Source organism: Lissotriton helveticus, chromosome 1_2 (genome assembly GCF_964261635.1).
Source record: "Lissotriton helveticus chromosome 1_2, aLisHel1.1, whole genome shotgun sequence".
Taxonomy (NCBI): domain Eukaryota; kingdom Metazoa; phylum Chordata; class Amphibia; order Caudata; family Salamandridae; genus Lissotriton; species Lissotriton helveticus.
Window position 1 is genome coordinate 94,637,564 of NC_136058.1, and position 22,200 is coordinate 94,659,763.

At 41.7% G+C, this 22,200-nt stretch overlaps 1 protein-coding gene across 1 annotated transcript in view; it reads right to left on the reverse strand.

The window, feature by feature from the left end:
• CACHD1 (cache domain containing 1) overlaps positions 1-22,200 on the reverse strand; it is a 373,745-nt gene that overhangs the window by 119,438 nt on the left and 232,107 nt on the right. Inside the window, exons 5-8 of the mRNA XM_078669174.1 lie at positions 18,811-18,937; positions 11,569-11,713; positions 9,556-9,772; positions 585-734 (exon numbers count right to left, since the gene is read on the reverse strand). Of these exons, the coding sequence (XP_078525300.1) occupies positions 585-734; positions 9,556-9,772; positions 11,569-11,713; positions 18,811-18,937 (639 nt within the window). The remainder of the gene's footprint in view (positions 1-584; positions 735-9,555; positions 9,773-11,568; positions 11,714-18,810; positions 18,938-22,200) is intronic.

A 22,200-nucleotide genomic window follows, 5' to 3' on the forward strand; every position in this document is an offset into this window, starting at 1 on the left:
GCATCCATAGCATTAGGCAGAATATAGGACTAAGGTACCTTCCCTTTTTCATAAACACACACACACACATCCTCACAGGCGTATAAAACAGATTACGGAGTGACTCCTCTAGCACTTCTATAGTTTTATGTGCTCTCTATGCAAATATTTGAAGGATTAACAATGGATACTCTCAGTAAAACCCTTAGGGTACCATAATGAGCAACATGAAAATAAATTATGGGCCCAATTCTAAAAGAAAAAGTGAACATGCAGGTAAATGTTCCATCATTGGTGCAGATTAATAAGTTTTAGGAGTTCACAAGACTTTACAGAAAGAAGCCTGGAACCATACTCCTAGCAAACTTGGAGATCTACTACTAAAAAGAACCCCGGCAACTATGAAAACGAAAACTCACAATAGACATATAAGGGCCAAGCAAAGGAATCCATGCAAAATATACAGGATGAGCAAAGAAGAGGCAGCAGGCATGTGGTCTGGTCTTGAGAACTTGTTCTAAGGGTGATGCTGTGGTCATCATAGTGGTTTACTGATACCAAGTTTGAAAGAAGGTTCACAGTGCAAGTAAAAATACATTTCTTACCATTCATAACTGCGTAGGTGAGAATCATAACGGAATTATTAAGGAAACCATTCTCTTCATTTATCACTCGAAGGGTAGCTCTCTTTTCCTCTTCTGATGAATCCTTTGATGTAATTCCAGCTGACAGGTAGACAATTACCATGTCTGTATCTAAATAAAATTGTGAACAAAATTAACTTATTTTTTTAATGCAAGATCCCTATGTATTTGCTATGAGAAAGCATTATGTATACGTGTACGACATGGGACTGAGGTATGCAGGAATGGAATGGGCCATTAGGGAACATAAAGCTAAATGTACCAATAGTGGCCGCAGGTGTAGTAGAAAGCACTTATTTACACAGGGATATAGAACAGCAAAGGAGGAAGGGAAGGTGGGCTAATTGAAGATGGGAGTGGGAGGACAAAGGTATGGAAATAGAAAGCATGTCTTCCAACTTAAGCTCAGGTTTTGAAAATGGAATCAGTGCAACTCTTTCTTGCCACCTGGCACCCTCATCAACATTTCCTTTCTTAAGAATTTCGAGATAAAGGCCCAGCTAATTCAACAACTTGTTACACTTAGTAATCGTTTTGTGTCACTCAACTGTAAAACAAAGCTTTTGTTGTGCAGGTAGACACACCAACAAATGGTTCACCCATGAACTCAAACAAGAACGCTTAGGAACCAGGCAGACTGAGAAAGCCTGGAGGCAGACGTACTCACCATAAGTAGGTGTCACAAAACATATTTTTATATTTTACCACCCGGCATCTCTTCCCACCTATCATCCCTTCCCATTTGACATTCCTTTCCTTCCCATTTGACTTCTCGCCCCATCTGGCATTCTTGTCAAAACCAACTTGTGACCTATTTACAGTGGCTCGCGCCTTCATGGTTTCGGACTGCCTAGCTACACCAGGTGGTGCCCTCTCATGCCATACATGACAACCTAGCTCTCTTTTATGATAAAATCATGAAAATCTTTGAACAGACTGAATGCGGTCATGCTCTCTCGGTCTTATTCCAGGAGACATTCCAAGGAACCCTCACACCTGTTCCGATGAGCCAGCTTCCCTGCATGTACACTATGGAGGTTCTAACCGTGCTCCAAAACCTGAAGTCAGGGTCATCCGACCACCCACGCCTTTTAATGATCTCTATCTCCGGGCTTAGCCCTGATCCTATGTGCAGCTATCAACTTCTCTCTCCAGCCCAGAAAGGAACATTCCCAAAGATCTGTAAGAAGGTCATTGTTTCTCCCAAGTAAATATAAAAAACTGTCCAGGTTCCGAATAAGATGAAGTATTTTAGACCCACCACCCTTCTTCCAGCCCTCTTGAAGCTCATGGAACACAGTGAAGCATGGTGCTTGTGGAAAGACTGGAAAAGTCTGAACCCCTTGGTCAGATCAAATTTGGCCAGTGAGCCAGCCAAAGAACTGAGACCAGCTTAGTGGGAGCTCTGCATTCCATTTGTTTTCTCTGAGACCGCAGTGACCTCGCTGGCCTTTTACTGGTTGACCTTTCTGCTGCCTTTGGTGTGGGAAACCAGTCTGCTCTAATCAGCCAACACAAAGGGATTGGCCTGACTACATCAGAAATGCAGTGATTTGTATACATTCTTTCAGTTCAGACTCGGTCTCTCGCCCTCCTTTTCAGTTCAAGGAGTGGCTGTTGAACGGAGGTGTGCCCGAAGGTCCTCTTTATTCCCAATTTATGTCCACCCACATAGGGAGCTGAACGGCAGCTTTGGCTTTCAACTAGTGTCATATGCTGGCAAGATCATAACTCTTCTTAAATATCATAATGCCACCCACTCTTTATCCTGAAAAGGCAGTCAGTTCACTCAAGTTGAAAAGGTACAAGACAGAAATTCTTCTGGTTGTGGACATCTCTTTAGTATGAAGCTAAGCTCTCTGGCCTATTTTGTTGGGTGGACTTCCAGCCCTGGACAAGGAAGTAAAAAAAAAGTATATCTTTTTTATCATGAGATATGGTTTACTGCCCAGATACAGAAAACTTGCACATCTTGATTCTTTCCTTTTGAAAATATTAAGGAAATCCTTCCATTTCTCTTCAGGGAAGCAGGACACCCTAATCCAGGCTACCATACTCTTGCATCTTGACTATAGAAATACCCTCTACCTTGGCCTCTCAGGCTACCAGATTGTCAAACTACAGAGAATACAAAACATGGCTGTCTGCTTAGGGTCTGACCCTCAGGAAAACTGACCATGTTTCAGAAGCATGCTGTGCTCTTCGCTGATGCCGGCTAATTCATTTCAAGGATCTTTATATTGTTCACCGAGTCATAGACAGTGCTGCACCTAAGATGCTATCCTCCCTTCTCCATTATTGCATCTCGACCAGATAGCTTATATCAGGTGGCATGGTACACATGTTAGTTCCCCATGTTTACTGCACCTTTCTAGGTGGATGACCATTCAGTTTTCCTGGGTCCAACACTGCATTAACCTTACTCTTGAGCTTCAGCAAACCACCTCTAATCTACTGTTCTGCAAGAGGCCAAAAAGCTATACTTTGTGCTAATTTGCCCTTCCTTCTTCTGCCCTCAGATCCCCCCCCCTTCACACAGGACGTCGCACCAAGATGTCCCAGTGTTAATCTGCGTTGTGCAAATAAATAAATGATATAGTATCAGAATCATGCATTAGAAATACATACAAATAAAACTTTTGAAGTCAAATGTTTTCATTAATTGTTGCTTATTGGGATTTGATGGTAGAGAGAATTGTTTTCTGCTCAAAACTGTTACTGAAATCTGAAATGTTAACATGTCTAATGAATGATTGACAAAGCAATTATATATATATATAAATATACATGCACACACACACACACTTTATATATTTTCCCCCTGAAACATGCTTTCTTCAGTCTGCATGTGGGATGGCAAAAGCACAATCCACTCAGGAGCAAGATTAGCTGCAATTCATTTCTTTTGTAAAGCGGAAAACACAAACTGTTTTAATCCTTACTTATATGTAAAATTATAGCTGGGTAATAAGTGAATTACAGAACTGTTTTTCACTGAGGGGTTCTGAGTGACATCAAATAGACATCAAATAGACGAGAGTGAAGCTCTGCTTCAACAGCTACACAAGGGGATTACAGTTGGCCTAACGGCTAGGGCGGTCGACCTCGAATCTGGGGAACTGGGTTCGAGTCTCTGCAATGACGCTGAACATCCTGTGATTCCGGGCAAATCGCTTAATCTCCCAGTGCCTAACAAAAATTAATGTGTGCTACGTAAAGCGCTCTGATCCCCGATTCGGGTCAAGTTGGAGCTATATAAAACTGTTTTTAAAAAAAAAGGGCAGAGGAATATTCGAACCGTACAGGGCTGGCTTTAGCGCTGGTGGCACCTGGTGTGACAATCATTTTTGGAGTTCCAAAAATAAATGACGCAGGAGACCAATGGAGATTCTTCTTTGACTAGCCTTGTTGAGCCAGAATGCCTCCTGGTCGCATTGAGTTTGAAGTGGCCGTCCCAGCCTCAGGCCCATCTGCTTTCGTAAGAGCACAGACTTCTAGCGACTGCACACTATTTACGTTTGTATTCTGGTGATTTTGTGTGGCTATTTTCTACCTGTTGCTGATGCTCTACTGAGGTAAGCAAAATATGGTTTCCAGCGTAAACCACTCCGACACCCATGGGTCAAGTTAACTCCATAAAAAATAGATAAATAAACAAACCAAACAGGTGCGGTAGTGATAGCAGTTTTTAGTTATGGTTACGATTTGAAGGGATAAAGAACAGGCCACTCGACAAAGCAGGAAAAATAGGCAATAAAGAAAATTAATCTAGCGGGTTGAAGCAGCAATATAGAGTACTAAATGCATTACACACACAGGACATTTTGACTTTTAAATGAAGCTCACTAGACAAAGCATCAGCCTCGGAACTTTCAGGCCACCCACACACACACTTTGCTGGTAGTTCAAGTTAAAATTTTCTGATGTACATTCTTAAAGGAGAAAAGACATTTTCAAAGCTCTGCGTGTTGCATTACTGCTGAACGCTGAGGCGCTGCTGTATCATTTACATGCCGGGTGCGAATACGGCCCTTTCATGTCGCTCTGCCCCACATTAGCAGGTCAGGGTGCATTGTTTTTTCTTTTTTTATGTTTGCTAGTGTTGTTTGCCGCCTCCTTTTTGAACGCTGTGCCAAGTTTGCCCCCCCAGCCCCACGTCCATGAATAAAAGGACGACGAGGAGATCTGAAGAACGGCTTTCAGATTCACCCAGATGACAGCATGAAAGCCACTGGGATTTACGTGGGCATGTCTGGGGTGGCATGTCATTGTTCATTATTGCACTGGCACGATGCCTAGGGATTTTTCACTCTTCAGCGCAGTGAGCTTTTGGGACGTTTCCAAAGCCGGAGTTAGGTTCCAAAAGGATATAGATTGTGTCTATATTGTGCAAGGATGCGGCCTATATTTGTCCTCAACAGGCCCCCCTACAGAAAATGTCAGTTGCTAAAGCTGCTAGGACAAATTCCTTCCCACTGGAACGAGAACTGCTCCAAGTATCGCAGCAGACAGACCTCTCTGTGCCTTTTTTTTAATATACCTGGAAGCAAAGCACATTGCAAAATAGTAGAAGGTTTTTAAAGATCCCTTCGGATAACATTTAATTTGCTATTTTTACAGGAGGCGCAGTAATACAAAAAAAATACTTCTGCATAGTTTAAAGTTTCATTTGAAGGGATGCAAGTGTAATTAAGGTATTAAAAGATTGGCTTCAAATTGTACTTCAAAAAGGAAGTACACTTCTAGATCTCTTGTAACCAAATCAACCATTTGACGTAGAGAAAGCAATTCAACAAAATCTGAGAAACGTTAGATATATTAAATGCTCCCCAAAACAAGTCATTCTATAGACGCCCAGAACTTGGTCTTCCCTATAACTTATAGATCTTTTGCTACCGGCTTATCCCGGACAGCGCGCCTCACCGCTGGCGCAGGACATCATTCCCTTAATTTCAAAGAACGTTTAAGGAAGGTAAATTCTGCTGTACTGACGAAGGTAAGTCGTCTAAAAATGAGCAAGTGAGGACAAAAAGAAAGAAGTCAATAGTCGTGTGTGTGCAGGAGGGTGCACAGAATTGATAGGGGTTGTATGACAGAACGCCGCATGACTCAACAACGCGTGCTTAAACCATACGGTCTCAACCACAACCGTGTCTTTACAACTAATTTGGTAAAGGCATACGAGGTAAAGATGACACCCGGCTCCCCCTGCCCTGAACCCTAAAAACTGTCCCCCGGCAGTGTAATCCTCCCCACCCCAGACCTAAACACTACCCAGACCCCTCCCAGCCCTGAGCCCTAAAAAACGTCCCCTAGCCGTGCAATGTACCCCAGCCCATCCGAAAAAAAACTCCGCTTAATCTTCTAGATGGCCCCCAGAGCCTTGAAACCCTTAAGGGTGATAAATATGTTCGTGCTTTACAAATTGGAATTATTATTATTATAAATCTCTAAATTTTGTTAAGAGGAAAACAATCTGTTCTCCAAAGTGGGAGAGGAGTTGGCCTAACCGCTAGGGTGGTCGACCTCGAATCTGGGGAACTGGGTTCGAGTCTCGGCAATGGCGCTGAACTTCCTGTTATTCTGGGCAAATCACTTAATCTCCCCGTGCCTAACAAAAATGAACGTGTCCTCATGTAACGCAACTGGTGCTATGTAAAGCGCTCTGATACCCGATTAGGGTCAAGTTCGCGCTCTATAAAACTCTGTAAAAAAAAAAGTTGTTATTAAAAATTTGTAGTGAAACGCATAGCAACACTTAGATGAGTGATGCTGTCTGGAAGGGAAAGTACCTCTGGTCCTCTATACAGTACGATTGGTGTCAGTCATGAAGGAGATTAGATCCACTGCTGTTTATAATGCATACATATGAAACGCTTATCACTCACCTCTGATATCACTAGAGGTGTCATGGAGGGAGTGAAACCTTAAAGAACCCTGATATTCAGAACAGAATAATAGGCAATATGGATATTGAATGCATGGACATCACTGGAATCGTATACTGCATCAAAAAGTATTGATTACTTAGTATTTTATGAGATAATTGATCACGGGGAGTCATGCAAGTGCATTCGCTGGTAGCAAGAAGGAAGATTGTGTTTGAGGCAGTGGTTTGGTTCCTTAGTCCTAATTTATAACTCAAAAGAGCTCAAAGTATTTGAAGCTGGATTTAAAAAGTTAGAAAAAGAGGAACAGAAGTAAATTTGCAACCCTCTTTAATAGGAAATATTGAAGAATATGTTGAGCTCACTATAGCAAGATCAGGCACTTTATTAGTGATGGGTTAGGAAAAAGAAGAACAAAGGGGAGGGGACATTTGCTTGGGTATGGGAAATATTACATTTGTATGGAATTAGGAACACACTTTAGGGATTTCAACATCATAAGAATATAACTCAAATTGGTACTGAAGAACCACGATGCTGGAGTGTATTCAATGGATGCAGATGTTTTGGCCCTAAAGACCAAATAGTTATTTTAGGTATGTCCATAGAGGAGGGTGTTTAACCCTATTCATCCCTATACGTGAAGCCCTCTGTGAGGCTCTCAAACTTACTGCTATGTATGGATCTGCTGCCCACAGTGGGGATGGTAGATGCAGACAGTAACACCCCCCAAGAGCAAGAGGAGTTGTTAACTTTACATAAACGAATATTAGGAGACATTAGGAGCTGAACTATCCAAAAGTTGTACGAGGAAACAATTACACAAAATAATAATGTCCAAGTCAATAGTAGGAGGAGAAAATATCAGTGTTTAAGGAAAAGGACATTTTAGACGACTTAGTTAATGCAGTAGATGTACGGAATGGTACTTTCATTTGTTATGCCTGCAGTTTTTGAAGTTTTGTGGCAATGGATTCTCTTCTTATTTATGTAAATTGAAACTGAATAATTATACTACATGACGTAGAGTGCATGTATTTGGACTTGCATAGTACAAACCTAACCACAAAGTGATGCAGGCCTGTTCAATAAAGAGTGGGCGAGCAGTGCCTCAAGGGAGTGTCAGCAAAGTCCAGGAAGTTACCACACAGGAGCAAGGGAGCTGTGTGGCGGTGGGGTGGGAGAGTGTTTGTGGTGCCAGATATCCGCTTATTAGTAAGTTCAGCCCTATCTAATTTTCAGCTGTGACCTTCGTAGTGTTATTATCGCCCACTTTCTTTTTCTATATCAACTCGCCACAAGTGTTCTTGGAGTACAGTAAAGTATATTCTATGGATGTTCGTAACTAATTTCAGGTGAATTAATCTCTGCTTGGCTCTGTTTTGCTCCACATTCACACTTCCATGCCCAGTCACAGCTTGACCTCAATCCATACACAGCATGGCCTCACATTTATGAGCCACACGTGAGTAACGGTAAGAAAGGCCTTACCAGCACAACAGTCTGGGACAAGTTAACCGTGGCCCTTCGTAGCTCCGCCTCGCATCTCCTGTCGCACCTGGTAGTAATCCAAAGAGGCTTTCCCCCACATGAACAGCTGCCGATGAGCAACCTATGGTCCTCAGTGTGAGCGAACTACAGCCTAAGAAGAGAAACCAGCACACATCCTGGGGTCTGGCTCTAGCTTACCAGAACACAAGGTACCCCCTTCCTTATGCTGCAAGGTTATCTGGTTTGCTGCACAATAGGTAGCAGCACTGGATGGGATTGGCCCTCCTCTTCCGGAAAGGTAGCCCAGGTCGCCTGGGGGTGGCGCGTGAATGTGTGAACCCCACCTGGTGAGCCCACCTCAGGCCTGGTGAATCCCATACAGCAGACAGAGGGCAGAATAGACTCAAACCTCAACTTCGAACCTGCATCACACACACCCCAGGAAAAAGAAAAGTACAACCCCTCTGCGTGCTTCAACTAACACCACGCCGCGGCTGCCTCTCCATGCGGTCAGTCTTTCCAGCTGTTGTCAGGAACTGGGCCTATACCTGGCAGCAAGATGTGGATTTTGGCACTGCCCTACAGTACCGGCGTGAGAGGCCAGAGCTCTCTACCTGCTAACTGCATACCTGGTGCGTCAACATATCATGGCAGCTCCCACACCATCAGTATTCTACTCTACACAGAAAGGCCCAACGCGCCAGCAATCACTGACTGCAGAATGCAATGTGCAGTGACTGCATAGATATGCACAATACTATTTTTGCATCTTACGCTCGGCTTCTATACAAAACTGTGTACACGCGCGGGTTAAACATTAGATTCACAATTGGTGCCAACTGGAGCACTCTTTCCTAAGATATTTTTTTAGTTTGCTGCCATGTAGCATAACGTAAGGGCCTGAAGAAAAGAATCTATACCCAACAAACATTATTAAAACACAGCATTCCTCTGTACAGTATAAGTTTTTCAAGTACAGATTTACACTTGGCAGATTGAAAAAGCCACACATTTCTGAACCCCAAAACTATCACTCACCACTATACTATTTTTCGTCCCTTCAGGTGCAAAGTCTCCAAATACAGTCCCTGAGGGGAAAGTGTTGGTGTAGTGTTCTTTCTGGTATTTTACTGCAGTAGCAGGAAGCGATACTGACTGTCAATCTTCCTCTGCGGCTGAGCCTCAAGACCACAGACACTTGTTGCACAGCCTTCCCTGACCTGTCAGCACTGTCCCACAGCCCTGACAGTTTAACTGAGGGTGAGGCAAAACCACCCTCGCCACCAGCAACCCCTGGCAGCAGTCCCTGGGAAGAGCTCAGTATACAACGGGAGGAGATCCTGGTCACATGGAAGTCAGCAGGCAGTTCTGAGCTTTACTCACTCGAGCCTGAAATCCAACAGGCAGGCACCAATCTTCATCATGTCACCAGCATCCATTCCACACACGAGTGCGCATCCTTCTGCCCACCAGGTCACTCAGGATGCCCTTTCAATTTTGTTTTTACTATATCGATATATATTTCAAAACATCCTTTTTGATTAAAAACTTACTTGGGTGTTGTTTTGTGCCATTGTTCGTGCTTCGGATCAACTGGAAGGCCTTTTGAAACCCCAGAGCATGCTGGGTAGGGCTGTCGGATGACTTAATGCTGCCTAAAAACGTAGACATCTTCCTTTTGGTCTCGCTGGTGGCAGGCGAGAGGAAGGCCTTGTAGCACTGATCCAGGGAGCAGGTTCTTGCCGCATCTGCCACACTTATCACCGAAATCTAGGAAAAGAGACAGCAAGCAAAAGATTACACAAAGCCGAACTAGACTAAAGTCTATTTAGGGGAGGCCTGGTCTGTATTTACAGACTGGGATTCATGGTCTCATATCACATTATAAAATTATTATTAGGTTTTATAAAGCGCAAACAAATACCCAAATCGGCCTTTCCAGAGCTGACAGACCTAATAACCAACAGGGGTTCCTAGGAAAGTTTCTGAGCATGCCAAAAATATCTAAAAATTCATAAATGAGCGCTGGACGTAAACCCTAGTTGCTTCTCTTTGCTGGACGATCCTCAGAATCACTCAGAGCTTTGAGGCACCTTCTGTTTTGGCGAGAGCACAATCCTACAAGCCAGGTGAGGTGCCAGTCTCATCCAAGGGGTAGACCCCAAATCTTTTCTGTGCCACAAATCTGAAAATAGCAATTTTCATCAAAGGCGGCTTGGAGCCCACAAACAAAGGGATGGGGCATGAGAGCCCAGATCCATATGGTGCGTCTCAGTGCACATGGGACAGGGGGATTGAGGTACTTATTCTGGGAGGGCTGACATAGTCAGAAGGACTCAACATATGGTGAGAGTGTGTGGGGGAGAGAAGCAGCCCAGGTGGCATGACTGTACAGTGCAAGGAAACTTGTTGAGGAACTGGAGCAATTATGGCTCACAAGCACGCCACGCAATTAGGAGAAATAAAACAGACCAAGAGATCATATTCACAAACATGAAAGATACATTTTTTAATTTAATTCATCCAGCAGCCGTACAAATATTAATCAACTTAGTTTTAGGGATCAAATTGCTTCACCTTCTGCCCACAGTGAAATATTGAGAGCACTGGTGGCTGTTGATACTGGATTGGCAACTTTTTATGTTTAGGTCTGGCCTAGACTCTCCAAGCTCTTGTTTTACGGGGGGAAAAAATCTGTAAAAGTGGATACATAAATACAGGGAATTTCAGTGAGCTCTCTTTGTGCATTGTTTTGTACTAATGTCACATTTTTCTTTCATACAGCATTGGGGCAGCCCAATTAATCCAGTTGCAGACTTGCACTCTGAGTGACTGCATTTCGCCTGACCGTGTATGCCCAGGAGCCAGAAAAGGAGTGCACTACGGTGCCTGGGCTGGTGTGTCTGGGTGCAGGGACACACATTTAGCTTTACCTTTTTTTAAACTAAATATATTTGACTTTTTCTCATTTGCTTGCAAAATAAATTAAAAAAACTACAAAATGTATGCTAGCCAAGTATCTGATTCTGGAGGACTGATTTCTAAGTTTATGCCAATTCTGATTCCTGGAACTTTTGTCAAATGAGCAATATGACACAGTCATAACTTGCCGGTATAATGTTGCAGTGTACACATCAAAAAATAAGCCACTACTCAGGATTGCAGTAGAGTTTGTCCTCATGTAACGTAACTGGTGTTATGTAAAGCGCTCTGATAACTGATTCGGTTCGGTTCTAGTTCGCGCTATATAAAACTCGGGGAAAAAAAACGAAAAAAAAAACCAAACCTCACATCACCCACCACAGCCTCTTAACTCCCAATCCTGTTCCTGCATTAAAGGCGACAGCGCGAGGCAAAGCCAAACACAAATATCAATGATTTTTTTAAATTTGAAAAATAGCTGAATATATACATTTATATAAAATTGCAGAAAAAACAGAGCATGAAGCACTTTAAACTACAACACCCAAGCTTACTGCAAGAAAATGTGTAAATGCAAAAAGTTAATTGTTGAAATGATATACACTATCTTGAAATAGGACGTGTGGCACTGGCCAGGATCTCACCTTATCATGTTCATCGATGGCGCTGAGAATGACCTGGGCGGCATCTTTGGCAATCTGAAGCTGGGTTTCGGTGACCGACGCGCCATGGTCCAGAAGGACCACAATATGCTTGGATTGTGGTCGGACAGTAGAAACATAGACCGGCCTAAATCAACCAGAAAATGAATTGATTAAATCCCCACATACTGGGACAGCTAAAAAGTAAAAAGTTATTTAACATTTTATTTTTATTCTACAAAAAATTTACAGAATTGTTTTTACAAGAATAAACAGGTTAAAAAGAAGACATGACAAACGTACAATATGTCCTTGAAGTTTATGGTAACTGCTTTGCAGGTGCTGTATTATTTACTTTTTTTTTAAAAATATATATCCGGGCACATTCAAAAGGATTCCAAGGACGGCTTCTTTCATCATCGATGCCAGTTTTACACACACACACACAATGTTTAATAACCTCAAAAGATTGCAGGTTCCAGGAAACTTAATTAAAATTAAAAGGAAGCGCATCCTCCTTTTGAGTACACAAAAGACAGTGTGCCAAACAGACCCGCGGCTTAAAGTGAACGTCAGCATCTTTCTTTAGGAAAATATCTAATTGAGCCACTACCGCCATCTTATGTGCAAGGCGTCCTGTCTTATGCAGGCCTCCAGGATGCAATGACAACACTTTGCACTGTGCCTTGTACAATCATAATTTCACAGCATGCTCCTCAAATTGCATTTTCTCATTTAAATTTTTTGGGGGGAAATTCTGGGAACTATTTTTCTGTAACCAAAAGAGGAAGTCGGTACAAAAACACAAATCTGTTGTATTGTATTGTTTCTAAAGAAGCATAATTAACCACAATGCAACATTCCTCAAATGGTGAACTAATTGTAGAAACATTTGTGCAATAGTCACATATGTCCCGACCCAGACCATTATAGCAAACACCGGTCCACAGCAGTCTTCAAAGTTAGAAAAGCAACATGCGCATGTAAGCCATCAAGATAACCACCCTTATGCCTCTAAATCCAGAAAAGATTCACACTTCAAAAACACCTTCATGTCACTGGAATGTCACTGATTGGTGGAACCTCTGACATGCATTACATGTCACCATTTGCCAGCCAAGAGGGCGTGGCGTAAAGGCCAGAGTTGTAGACTTTGGAGCTGGGGGTCCTGGTTCGAGTCTCTGCGTCGGCTCAACATCCTGTGATTCTGGGCAAATCACGTAATCTCCTTCGTGTCTAGGAACTGCAGCTAGAGGCCTTCAAGGGTGATTAGCCGCTCTACACAAATCTGAACAAATAAATAAATAAATAAATATATATATATATATATATATATATATATATATATATATATATATATATATATATGTTTATATATATATATATATATGTTTATATATATATATATATATATATATATATATATATATATATATATATATACACACACACACACACACACACACACACAAAATGGGACAATTAGGAGAGGGATGTTTCCATATTTATTTGTGGATCTTGTTGAGTTCTAGCATGTTGGTGTCCTACCATTGTGCCTGCCTGCAGATGGCAACATCTCAAAATAATGATGCATGCTAGTACACACGGCTTTATGGAGCTGAAGTCACAAAGTTGAAGCTGTCTTTGGAGAAGATGCAGGTTGCAAACAAGCGTGGCGGGTGGGGAATTTTTCAGGAGGGGCAGAAAGGAGCTGGATGGAAGATCAAATTAGCACTCGGAAGGTGGTTCAGTTCTGATCATAGAAAGAGAAAATTGGTGCCTACGCTGTTCATTGGATGCTGCATCGTAATCTATTTCACTGCAGCTTTGATCTCCTTGCATTTCATGAAGATCAATAGCCCCTTAGACAACCTTTCTAATTAAATCAGAGAAGGATAAAACTTGCTATAATGTGTTTGACATTTGCACCTTTGGGACGTTGAGGCAGAATGAGACTTTGGTTCTTTTCTGTCTCCCGTGAGATGCAGTGTCTCGACTCATTAAAATTGTTACCTGAAATGGGCAGTTGTACAGATAAAGCACATTTTGATTTTGAGGTGAGCGCCAAGAAGCAACCAGAGGAGAATACAAGGCATGTGAGTGATATGATCTATTTATCTCACTTGCATTAACAGTGGAGCTGTCAAACAAAGCATGGCTTTACAGAGGAGATTGGATTGAAGGAAGAGGACTAGTACATTCCCCTCCATCTGTGTTGAGATAGTTTGAACGAGTGTCCATTTATTCTGAAGACTTGGATCAAAAAAGATGACTTTCTTGAGAAGGTGCAATGGGAATGTCATTGTTTTGTCAACATTAGCGATACGGTTATTTACGGAGTGTGGAGTGAACCCTCTATTGTTGGTGCAAGTGATCATATTCCACTGAGATCGAAGGGCAGTTAACACAAAAAAATAGTTTTGTATGTTGATGGCAAGAGCAGTTGAGTCAAATATAAGTAACGCAGGCATTAGATTAAAAAAATAAATACTGGATTTTTGTACGAGTTGATTGTAGGATATCAACTTAATTGTGGGAGGATATCCACTGAAAAAGTGCAGTCTATTCACTTACTAATGAATATACCAGTAGCCCAAAATACTGCAATGAATTAGTAAAAGAACAGGGGTGAGATGACAAATGATTATGAAGCCACAAATATAAAAGTATTCAATTTGGACAGATTGATATATTTTAGAAAGAAAAGAATGGAACCACTACTGGGTTCTTCCTCTGTACACCATGCTCGTCAAAAACACGGATAAAAGAAACCCAAAGTCGATCATGTGTAAGGCTGAAGGGCTCTAGTATTAACGGCAAGCAGGAACCACCCAGAACAAGAGATGTGTTTTTACACAGGTCTCTGTTTTAGAACTCTTCACAAGTACATTAAAAATGCATACATTAGGGAATTTCGCAGTGTCCCTGCACCCAGACAAAATACATTGGGAACATTCTTAAGAACATGTCAAGATCCACAACTAGTAAATGTGTGAAATGTATCACACACTTCTACTCTAAGATTTACCTAGGGACTGTGAAAGTGAGATCGGAGAGAAACGAATGGAAAGACATGATGGAACGTATGCCTATTTAGGATTTTTTAGTACATTAAACCAAGACTCGGTTCCTATGTGTAGGTACAGTCTAGCAGCCCCTGTGTCGGTGTGTGGGGGATGTTCTGACCACTCTCTAATGCCAATTTGATTTGGAATTGGCAAGTGAGTTGGGCAGGTTTCTCTTTTCAAATGTTAAAATGCACACAAACCCACGTATATGTAGTATGCAAAAGTGGACACAGATACAAAAAAACTCAAATCTGAGGTTTATCATCTGTATTCTGAACTGCATTGTGAATTAAAAACAACAGTTCCTTTGAATTAATTTTAAGACACCAAGTCATTTTAAAGGTGTAGAAAATAAGTAAATAGTTTTATAGCAACCTATTATCAGTAGTGTGTTTTGGATGGTTGCAGCACAAACAAAGTTTACATGGAAGCGGGCTTTACTTGAACACGAAAAGCTGATACTGCAAAGTCTACTGCAGCAGCTGGCTGGGTAAGTGTATGGGAAAAAGGAATGAATTGCCACAGAAGATGTGGTTTCTCATGAGACGGGTTCTCTTGCCAAGGCAGATTTTAGCATTAATGTATTGGAATGTAATTCAAAGGAGGCACATGCTGAGGAAAGTTTGTGAGTAGAGGTTGAAACTCTATCTGTGCTCATTAAAATTCGAAGAGAAACCTGCTGTTTCTCAAATATTTACATTTGACATTAACACACGCCTATGAAAGACTCTCTAAATGATATGTTAATGGGTATGACAACACTTGGACAGCTTTGACTTCGGGATCAGGAGTCGGATTCTAGAACGAATTAAAGGAATGTCTGGTTGCATGGTTCAAAAGCATAAAAAACTTGTTTCCTTGTTCAGAAATGGAATAGCCTGACCCAGCACTGAGTTACTGCCATTTATCTGTGCTGGGTTTCCATCAATGAAGAGAATGGCTGCAATGGCTCCCATGAGCTGCCACCAATAGCCTTTATTGAACATAGCTAACCGATGTAAATGGCTGTCGAATTATTCTAACTACTTGCAATGGAGGCCACTGCCAGTAGATGACTAAATTTACAGCACTGGCAGACGGCCAAGGGAAAAAAAGTAATGAAGGCATCGGCCCAGTGGTTACGAGTTAGATTGAGATGACGTCTTGTTTTCTGTAGTGAGTTCTGTGGCGCGCTTCTGACCTTACCAGTTAATTATTCTCAAGCCAACTGCACCTCTCCTCACTTGCTAACCAGATCTCCCAGGTTACCACTTTGGTAACCCTGGAGATCTCGGTGCTTGGCTGTGCACCTTTACCTTATCGGGGCTGCAGAGGCCCCAGAAGGTGGCTGCTGGCCCGCTGTGCAGCGTTTCGTAGATGGATCTTACCCTGAATCTACAAAAACTGCACCGCACCTTATGACCAGATATGTCAGGCTCAAAATACTAGGTACGATGCATGAAGCCTTCTCTATGGGAAGAGGCTTCCGGCCGCTTTAAGGTTAAATTGCTGACCCCCTGTCCCCAAACATACAGTCTGCTATTTCTCACATGGTTTCCCAGTGTCCTGTGCCCGAGATAGGATCAGTAAACCTGTTGGTAAGATGGCCTTAAAGTTTTTTTTCAGCAAGAATTCCTTATTGTGCACAAGATGCACCAAACAGACCCAACCACTAGATGGCGGAATAATGTACAGCATGTGAATCTGGAAAAGATTCATGCTGCAAAATAGTGTTGTGATCAATTGCCAATTGTAGATGAAAGAATTAATTAAATTATATTATAAACACAGGTTGGCTGCAGTGAATATCCGTTAGCAAAATCTTCATATAATGTTTTAGTGGAGACTTCTGAAAATGAATGGGCCAGAATCGTTTTAGTTGGTCAATGAATCTAAATTTAAAATTACATTTGTGTAACCTCAAAACTCCAAGCCTTCATTGTGTCTTGCTTAATATGCTATCTGAATCCAGGTAGTAAGATCACCTAATGACTGCGGTCAATTAAAAGGCAAACTTCAAAGGCAAGGGTCATCCCTGACATGAGCACACATAGCTTGGACCCAGAATGGCCTAAAATCTACATTAAACTGAGTTTTGGATCAATTATCACACCTGTATGGACATATTAGGTAACAAATGTGTTAGTGATACACCATGCACTTTTACATTATTTCTATGCAATTCCAAGTAACAGAGGTTCACGAAACACTATGCTGCTTGCTCACTCAACATTTAAACTGCTGTGTGATCAATTTTCATGCACCTCATACCTGAAAAAAACCACATTTCTTTCAATTTCCCTTCTGAGTTACATATCAGACATTATGTAATACACGTTATAAGGCATACATAGATACAGGAGTGTACAAAAATGTAAGGTAACTAGAGAAGTTTCATCTATTTCTATACATGAACATTTTTTGACCCTCCACCGAAGTCGCCAATCTGATGTAAGCATCTTCAGGGAGCTCATACATAACATACAGACTGTTTAGTTGTACATGCGGCAAAAAAGGCCGCAACGAGAAACTAGTCTTCAGTAGAGCTTTTGAGTCGAATTTCAAATCAACGTGTCCAGCAAAAGCCATTGCTGTTCGCATCTTCATCAGAGGTTCTCAAGAGGAGAAAGCTAGCAAGTTAATGCACAGATATGTTTCACTGTGGGGCTAGAACAAACTCCTTTACTGTTCTTTAAAATTAGCACATTTGATTTAGACAAGTTGAACACCACGTGTCAATCAACCAAATTAGTCCTCGTGAAACTCAGCAGATTCAGCTTTAATAGACGGGCTGGAAGATCTCCAGAAATGTTATCAAAAAGTTTGGGATTTCCACATTCACGATCTCTGGACAAGTGAAGTCCACACAACCTCTGGTAGAAACCCCCCAAACCTGCCTCTTCTCTATAGCCCCGCCTTCCCACAAAACATGTCACCTACAGCCTACCCTTACAAGCCTATAGGAGATTAATTAACCCTGTACTAAACAAACGCAGACTAACTTTGCCAGGGTTAACTTTTAAGAGTCTAAGGAAAGTTTTGTTGCAGCCTGCCACATACAATTGAACTTAGCATTTCAGACGAGGAGAGCAACAATCTGCAGCCAGGTGGGCTATGAATCTTTGCCTGTATTTGAATTGTACCTGTGTTCTTGTTCATGGAGGCTGCCAGAGCAAGCAGTTTAGCTGCTCTTTGTAAATGTATATGAAGCACTGGAATTTGACATATCCTCTTCTATATCTTTTGGCAAACAGAAATCGATGTTTTAATGGATATTTAACCAAGGCAAAGTTGTGTGAAGAACTAGCAGCTGAACAACTGTGCACATACTCCATTGCTACTTTGTTTCAATTCAAGCATTAGAGTTTGTTGGCTTTGTAATTTAATTCACAAGAGTGGCAAGAGGAGAATGTACTTCATTACTTAATATCTCATTTTCTTTATACATGTATACCCTTACTATAGAGTTATATATCTATATATTTATTACTTTATTCTTACTGTAGAAAGAAAGACCGAAAAGTCTGTCAGAACAGGCAGGCAGAAAGAAAGAGAAAGAAAGAGCCTCCAACTCCCTCCAATGCACTACTGTCTCTTCCTATACCTCTCTCAGTATATCCTCTACCTCCACTCGGACTCATCTGAGCTCCTTTATCCTATTCAATCAAACTAACAGACTCCCATGTCCACCACTCAAATTAAAAACGTCTATTTTCCTATACTAACCCACCTCTAATCCTTTGGATTCCGGAGTTGCTGGCTACACGCCGGTAGCGCTTCAACACTTTGTCAGGGGTAGTAAGCGCTATATAAATACAATTACAAGTAAGCCTGTCCTTTTATACAGACACTACAAAAATACTAATGCATTACATTTTATTTTAAAAAAATACACTGCCATCGAAAGCTGTAAAAGAAAACAGAGTTTGGCACAGTCACAGGCAAAAGAAATCTGTTATTGACGCATTTTTCCAGTCATCAGACAGCACTAACATTGTTGCTGAGTGATATTTTACCTATAAGGCGTGAAGAAATAATGACTGACAGCTTTGAGCCACCCCGAACACTGCAAAGAAGCCTGCCCTCTTAGATGTACGCTGTGCAAACAAGCACAGAGGCGACAGAGTCGCACCACTCCAGATTGTCCCTGTAATTTCAGTGGGTTACCGCTGTGAGGAAAATAACAGAACAGCCTTACCTGCTGCGGTGCTCGTAAGCGCCCTTGCATCGAAACTTGTGTGCTGGGAAGACCGTGAAAATACCCTCCTCGGAGCTGAAGTACTGCCATTTAATTCCTGGGTTGGATTTTAGGTTGTCAGCAAGTACTAAAAGGTAGTAAAAAAATAAGAATGAATAGGTTTGAAGAGAAATAAAGAGAACAAGCATTTTTTTAAGCCATCTTCTTAGGTGTGTCTCATGTAGAAATAGGTTTCATCACCACTGAAAATAAATACATTATTATTTTGCATTGCTATATGAATAGACCTTTCCTATCGCCTGTGAGGCCCAACTCTACAAGCTCCAGTTGGTAGTTACTCCACTTGTATTATCTATACAATGCTTCATGCCCGTCGATAAGCTTAAGTATTCCAATTTACTCCGTGTCCCGGGTGCCCATCAAAGTGCAGTTTTGCCGGTGTTGATATGGTTAGTGAGATTTAAAGATGTGTTGCATGGCAAGGTGAATGATATGGTGAATGTGACTGAGCATACATTTAGACTGTTGCAGAGAAGGTGGGAATGAACGTTATTCGTGCATGGAGATAGTTACCATCTCTAGGAGGGGACTGTATTGGAAAAGTAGCCGCCATTGGTGTGCATCAGAGGAGTCCATCCGGGAGTATACAGCATGGATTTGACCGAGGAGTTACTGATGCTCAGCCCGCTAGGGGCTCTGTTAATCCACCCAGGGAGGACTATATTGAGTGCATGCATGGGGTCTCAGTGTCCAACCAAACTAAGACACTTCCAAGCCACATGGGACTACTATATGGAATCCAGCCAGGATGCCCGGCTCCGTGGACGCACTATTAATCCACTAAGGGACAACTACAATTAGCATATAGAAGGGACAGTAGAAATCGATCTCTCAGATCCGCTGCCGTGCCATCAGGGTGTACTAAATGAAGCCTACCCAGAAACCCCACTCAATGGATATATTTGGTAAACCACCAAGAGATTACTATATGGAGTCTGGCCAGGGGCTAACCGATTCCAACCGTGTGGCGATGTTACACCAGAACAATATGGAGTCCATACAGTAGAAATAGAGAGATCACCACCGAACAGGTGCTTGAGAGAATTCATTAGAGGACATGGTTTCCAAAATTGAGCTTCCATGGCTGCTAAAAATGAGAAATAACAGTGCAGGTGGTCTGGAGCATCAAATGTAAAGACTAGTTCAGGAAGTTTTCAATTAATTAACTTTATTTATTTATGCGTTTTTATATAGCACATACTTAATAAAGTCATGCAGCAACTTAAATGCAAAAATACACAATCACCATAACAGGGGAACTGGCAAAGAATAATCTATAATGAATTTGTAGGCACAAAAAATGCCTTTATGGCGGAAAAAACAGTAATTAGAACCTTAATTAGAAGGGGTGGTCTTGAGAGGGATGGATTTAAATAAGGGTGGCCACTAAGCACATTTAGTGAAACAAACTGGGTTAACGGAGTGGCGAGAACGCCTGAAACAGGTATGTGGATGGATTTGATTGAAGCAGTGAGATCATTGTTAGTTGAACGTTTGGTTTGAAATCGGTTGTGTGAGCATGCGGGAGAAAGTGGTATATTGTTGTAAGATAAACATGATCGTATCAGTGAATACAGGGCGACAGTTCTTTTGTTTTTTTCTTATAGTTTTTTTCTCTGAGTATGAAAGTGGTAATATCGTTAGGAAATGTAGGGGGGTGTGGGCCAATGTTGGAAATATGAGAGTATAGAGAATGGGATGAAATGATTGATGATGTACGCGGGTACACATTCAGTGGGAAATACGGGGTGTGAGCAGGGTGAGTAGAGAATGTAAGGGATAAGGCGGGGCGCCAATAGGTAGTGGGATTGCATAATGCATTGGGAGGCAATGATAAATGTTAACGTAAAGACCACATTTAGATGAGGGTTCCTGTTTCAGTTGTTATCAACTCGTTAAAAACAGAGATCAGTTTGAGATGATTATTCAGAGGGTGTTTCGTAAAAGGTTTTTTCGATCGTAATGAATGTGAGGCAGGCAATAAATGAGATATTAAGCATTAGGTATTGACATAGTATGAAGATGTTAGACACCAAGGATTGCGATGATGTTAATGAACATGTGTTTTTGTATTGATTCCAGCGTACCCTGATGAAGAGCACTTGATGCTCGAAATGCATTGGTTTTTATAATAAACGCTGTTTTGGATGAACCCCTGCATTTGTCGTGTTTAAGCAAGAGGTCCGGATGGGCACAGCATTCACACTAGAAATTTGAAAATGGCATAATATCCCGTGTGTGGACTGACGTAAAGGTTGAATATTTTGATAAACACACCAAGAATGGTTTATGGAGACAAATATCGGTTAAAATGTTAAGGCAAAGAAACTGCCTGCCAGAGTGGCGCTACGCAACTGTGCGGCCGGTTGGAGCATCATGTTGCCCCCTCTATCTACTTTGTCACAGGTGCCATTTGGGTTTGGCACCATACCGACGAGCACGCAAAATGAGGAGCATTGTAAGCATAGGATGACATTTTTGAGAAATGTATGCAAAGTCAAGGTGTGCACCCCACACCCCCTATGTGATTTTAAAGAATAATCTACCCCATTTCCCATATGTTGCCATAGCGCAAGTAGTTCTGGCCATGGCAAACTGATGGCCAATCAGGGATTAGAACTAATGTGCTCATTATGTTGTGAATATCCTGCACATGTGAACAGTATTCTTCCACTAAAGTAAGGCAAGTTTGTAAATAAGGAGCTTGAGGTGTATATACCCAAACATACTGCTTTCAGTTCATTGGTCCAAGAGCTACACCAGAAATGACACTTGAAACTGCTGACGTCTTTACTTTTTTAAATTTTATTAAAGAATCCTGGGCAATGCCACGCAGGGTAGACCAATAACACTCACACTTACAAAGAGGGCAATATACACGTGTACCGCCCCTACGGCCCTTCAACCTTTGAACACACTGCAATTCACAGCAGCTTTGTTTTAGAAATGAAAAGAGAATGATCACTTCCTGCATCTGTCACTTGTCTGTCCTCCTGCACCATGTCCATAGACATGGAAAAGGCGCCATGTAGTTCCCCAGAATGCAAACCGTATTGGGTTATGGAAAACGTGTTTGTTTATCAATAAAATTGCCCTAAAATGTACATCTGAGGTCGGACAGCAGAACAGAAACTTCTTATACATAAAAACAAGCTATCTTAGTATGAAAAATGACAAGACAAAATAGCGAATGGGGCTTTCTATCCGAGTGTAAACACAAGATGGCCTCCTCGGCTGAGGTCAGCTCTATTACGCAGTGTTTATTTACAATGTTTCAATTGGCTAGTGTAAATATTTAAAGAGGGCCAATCAAAGCTTAGCCTCAATCTG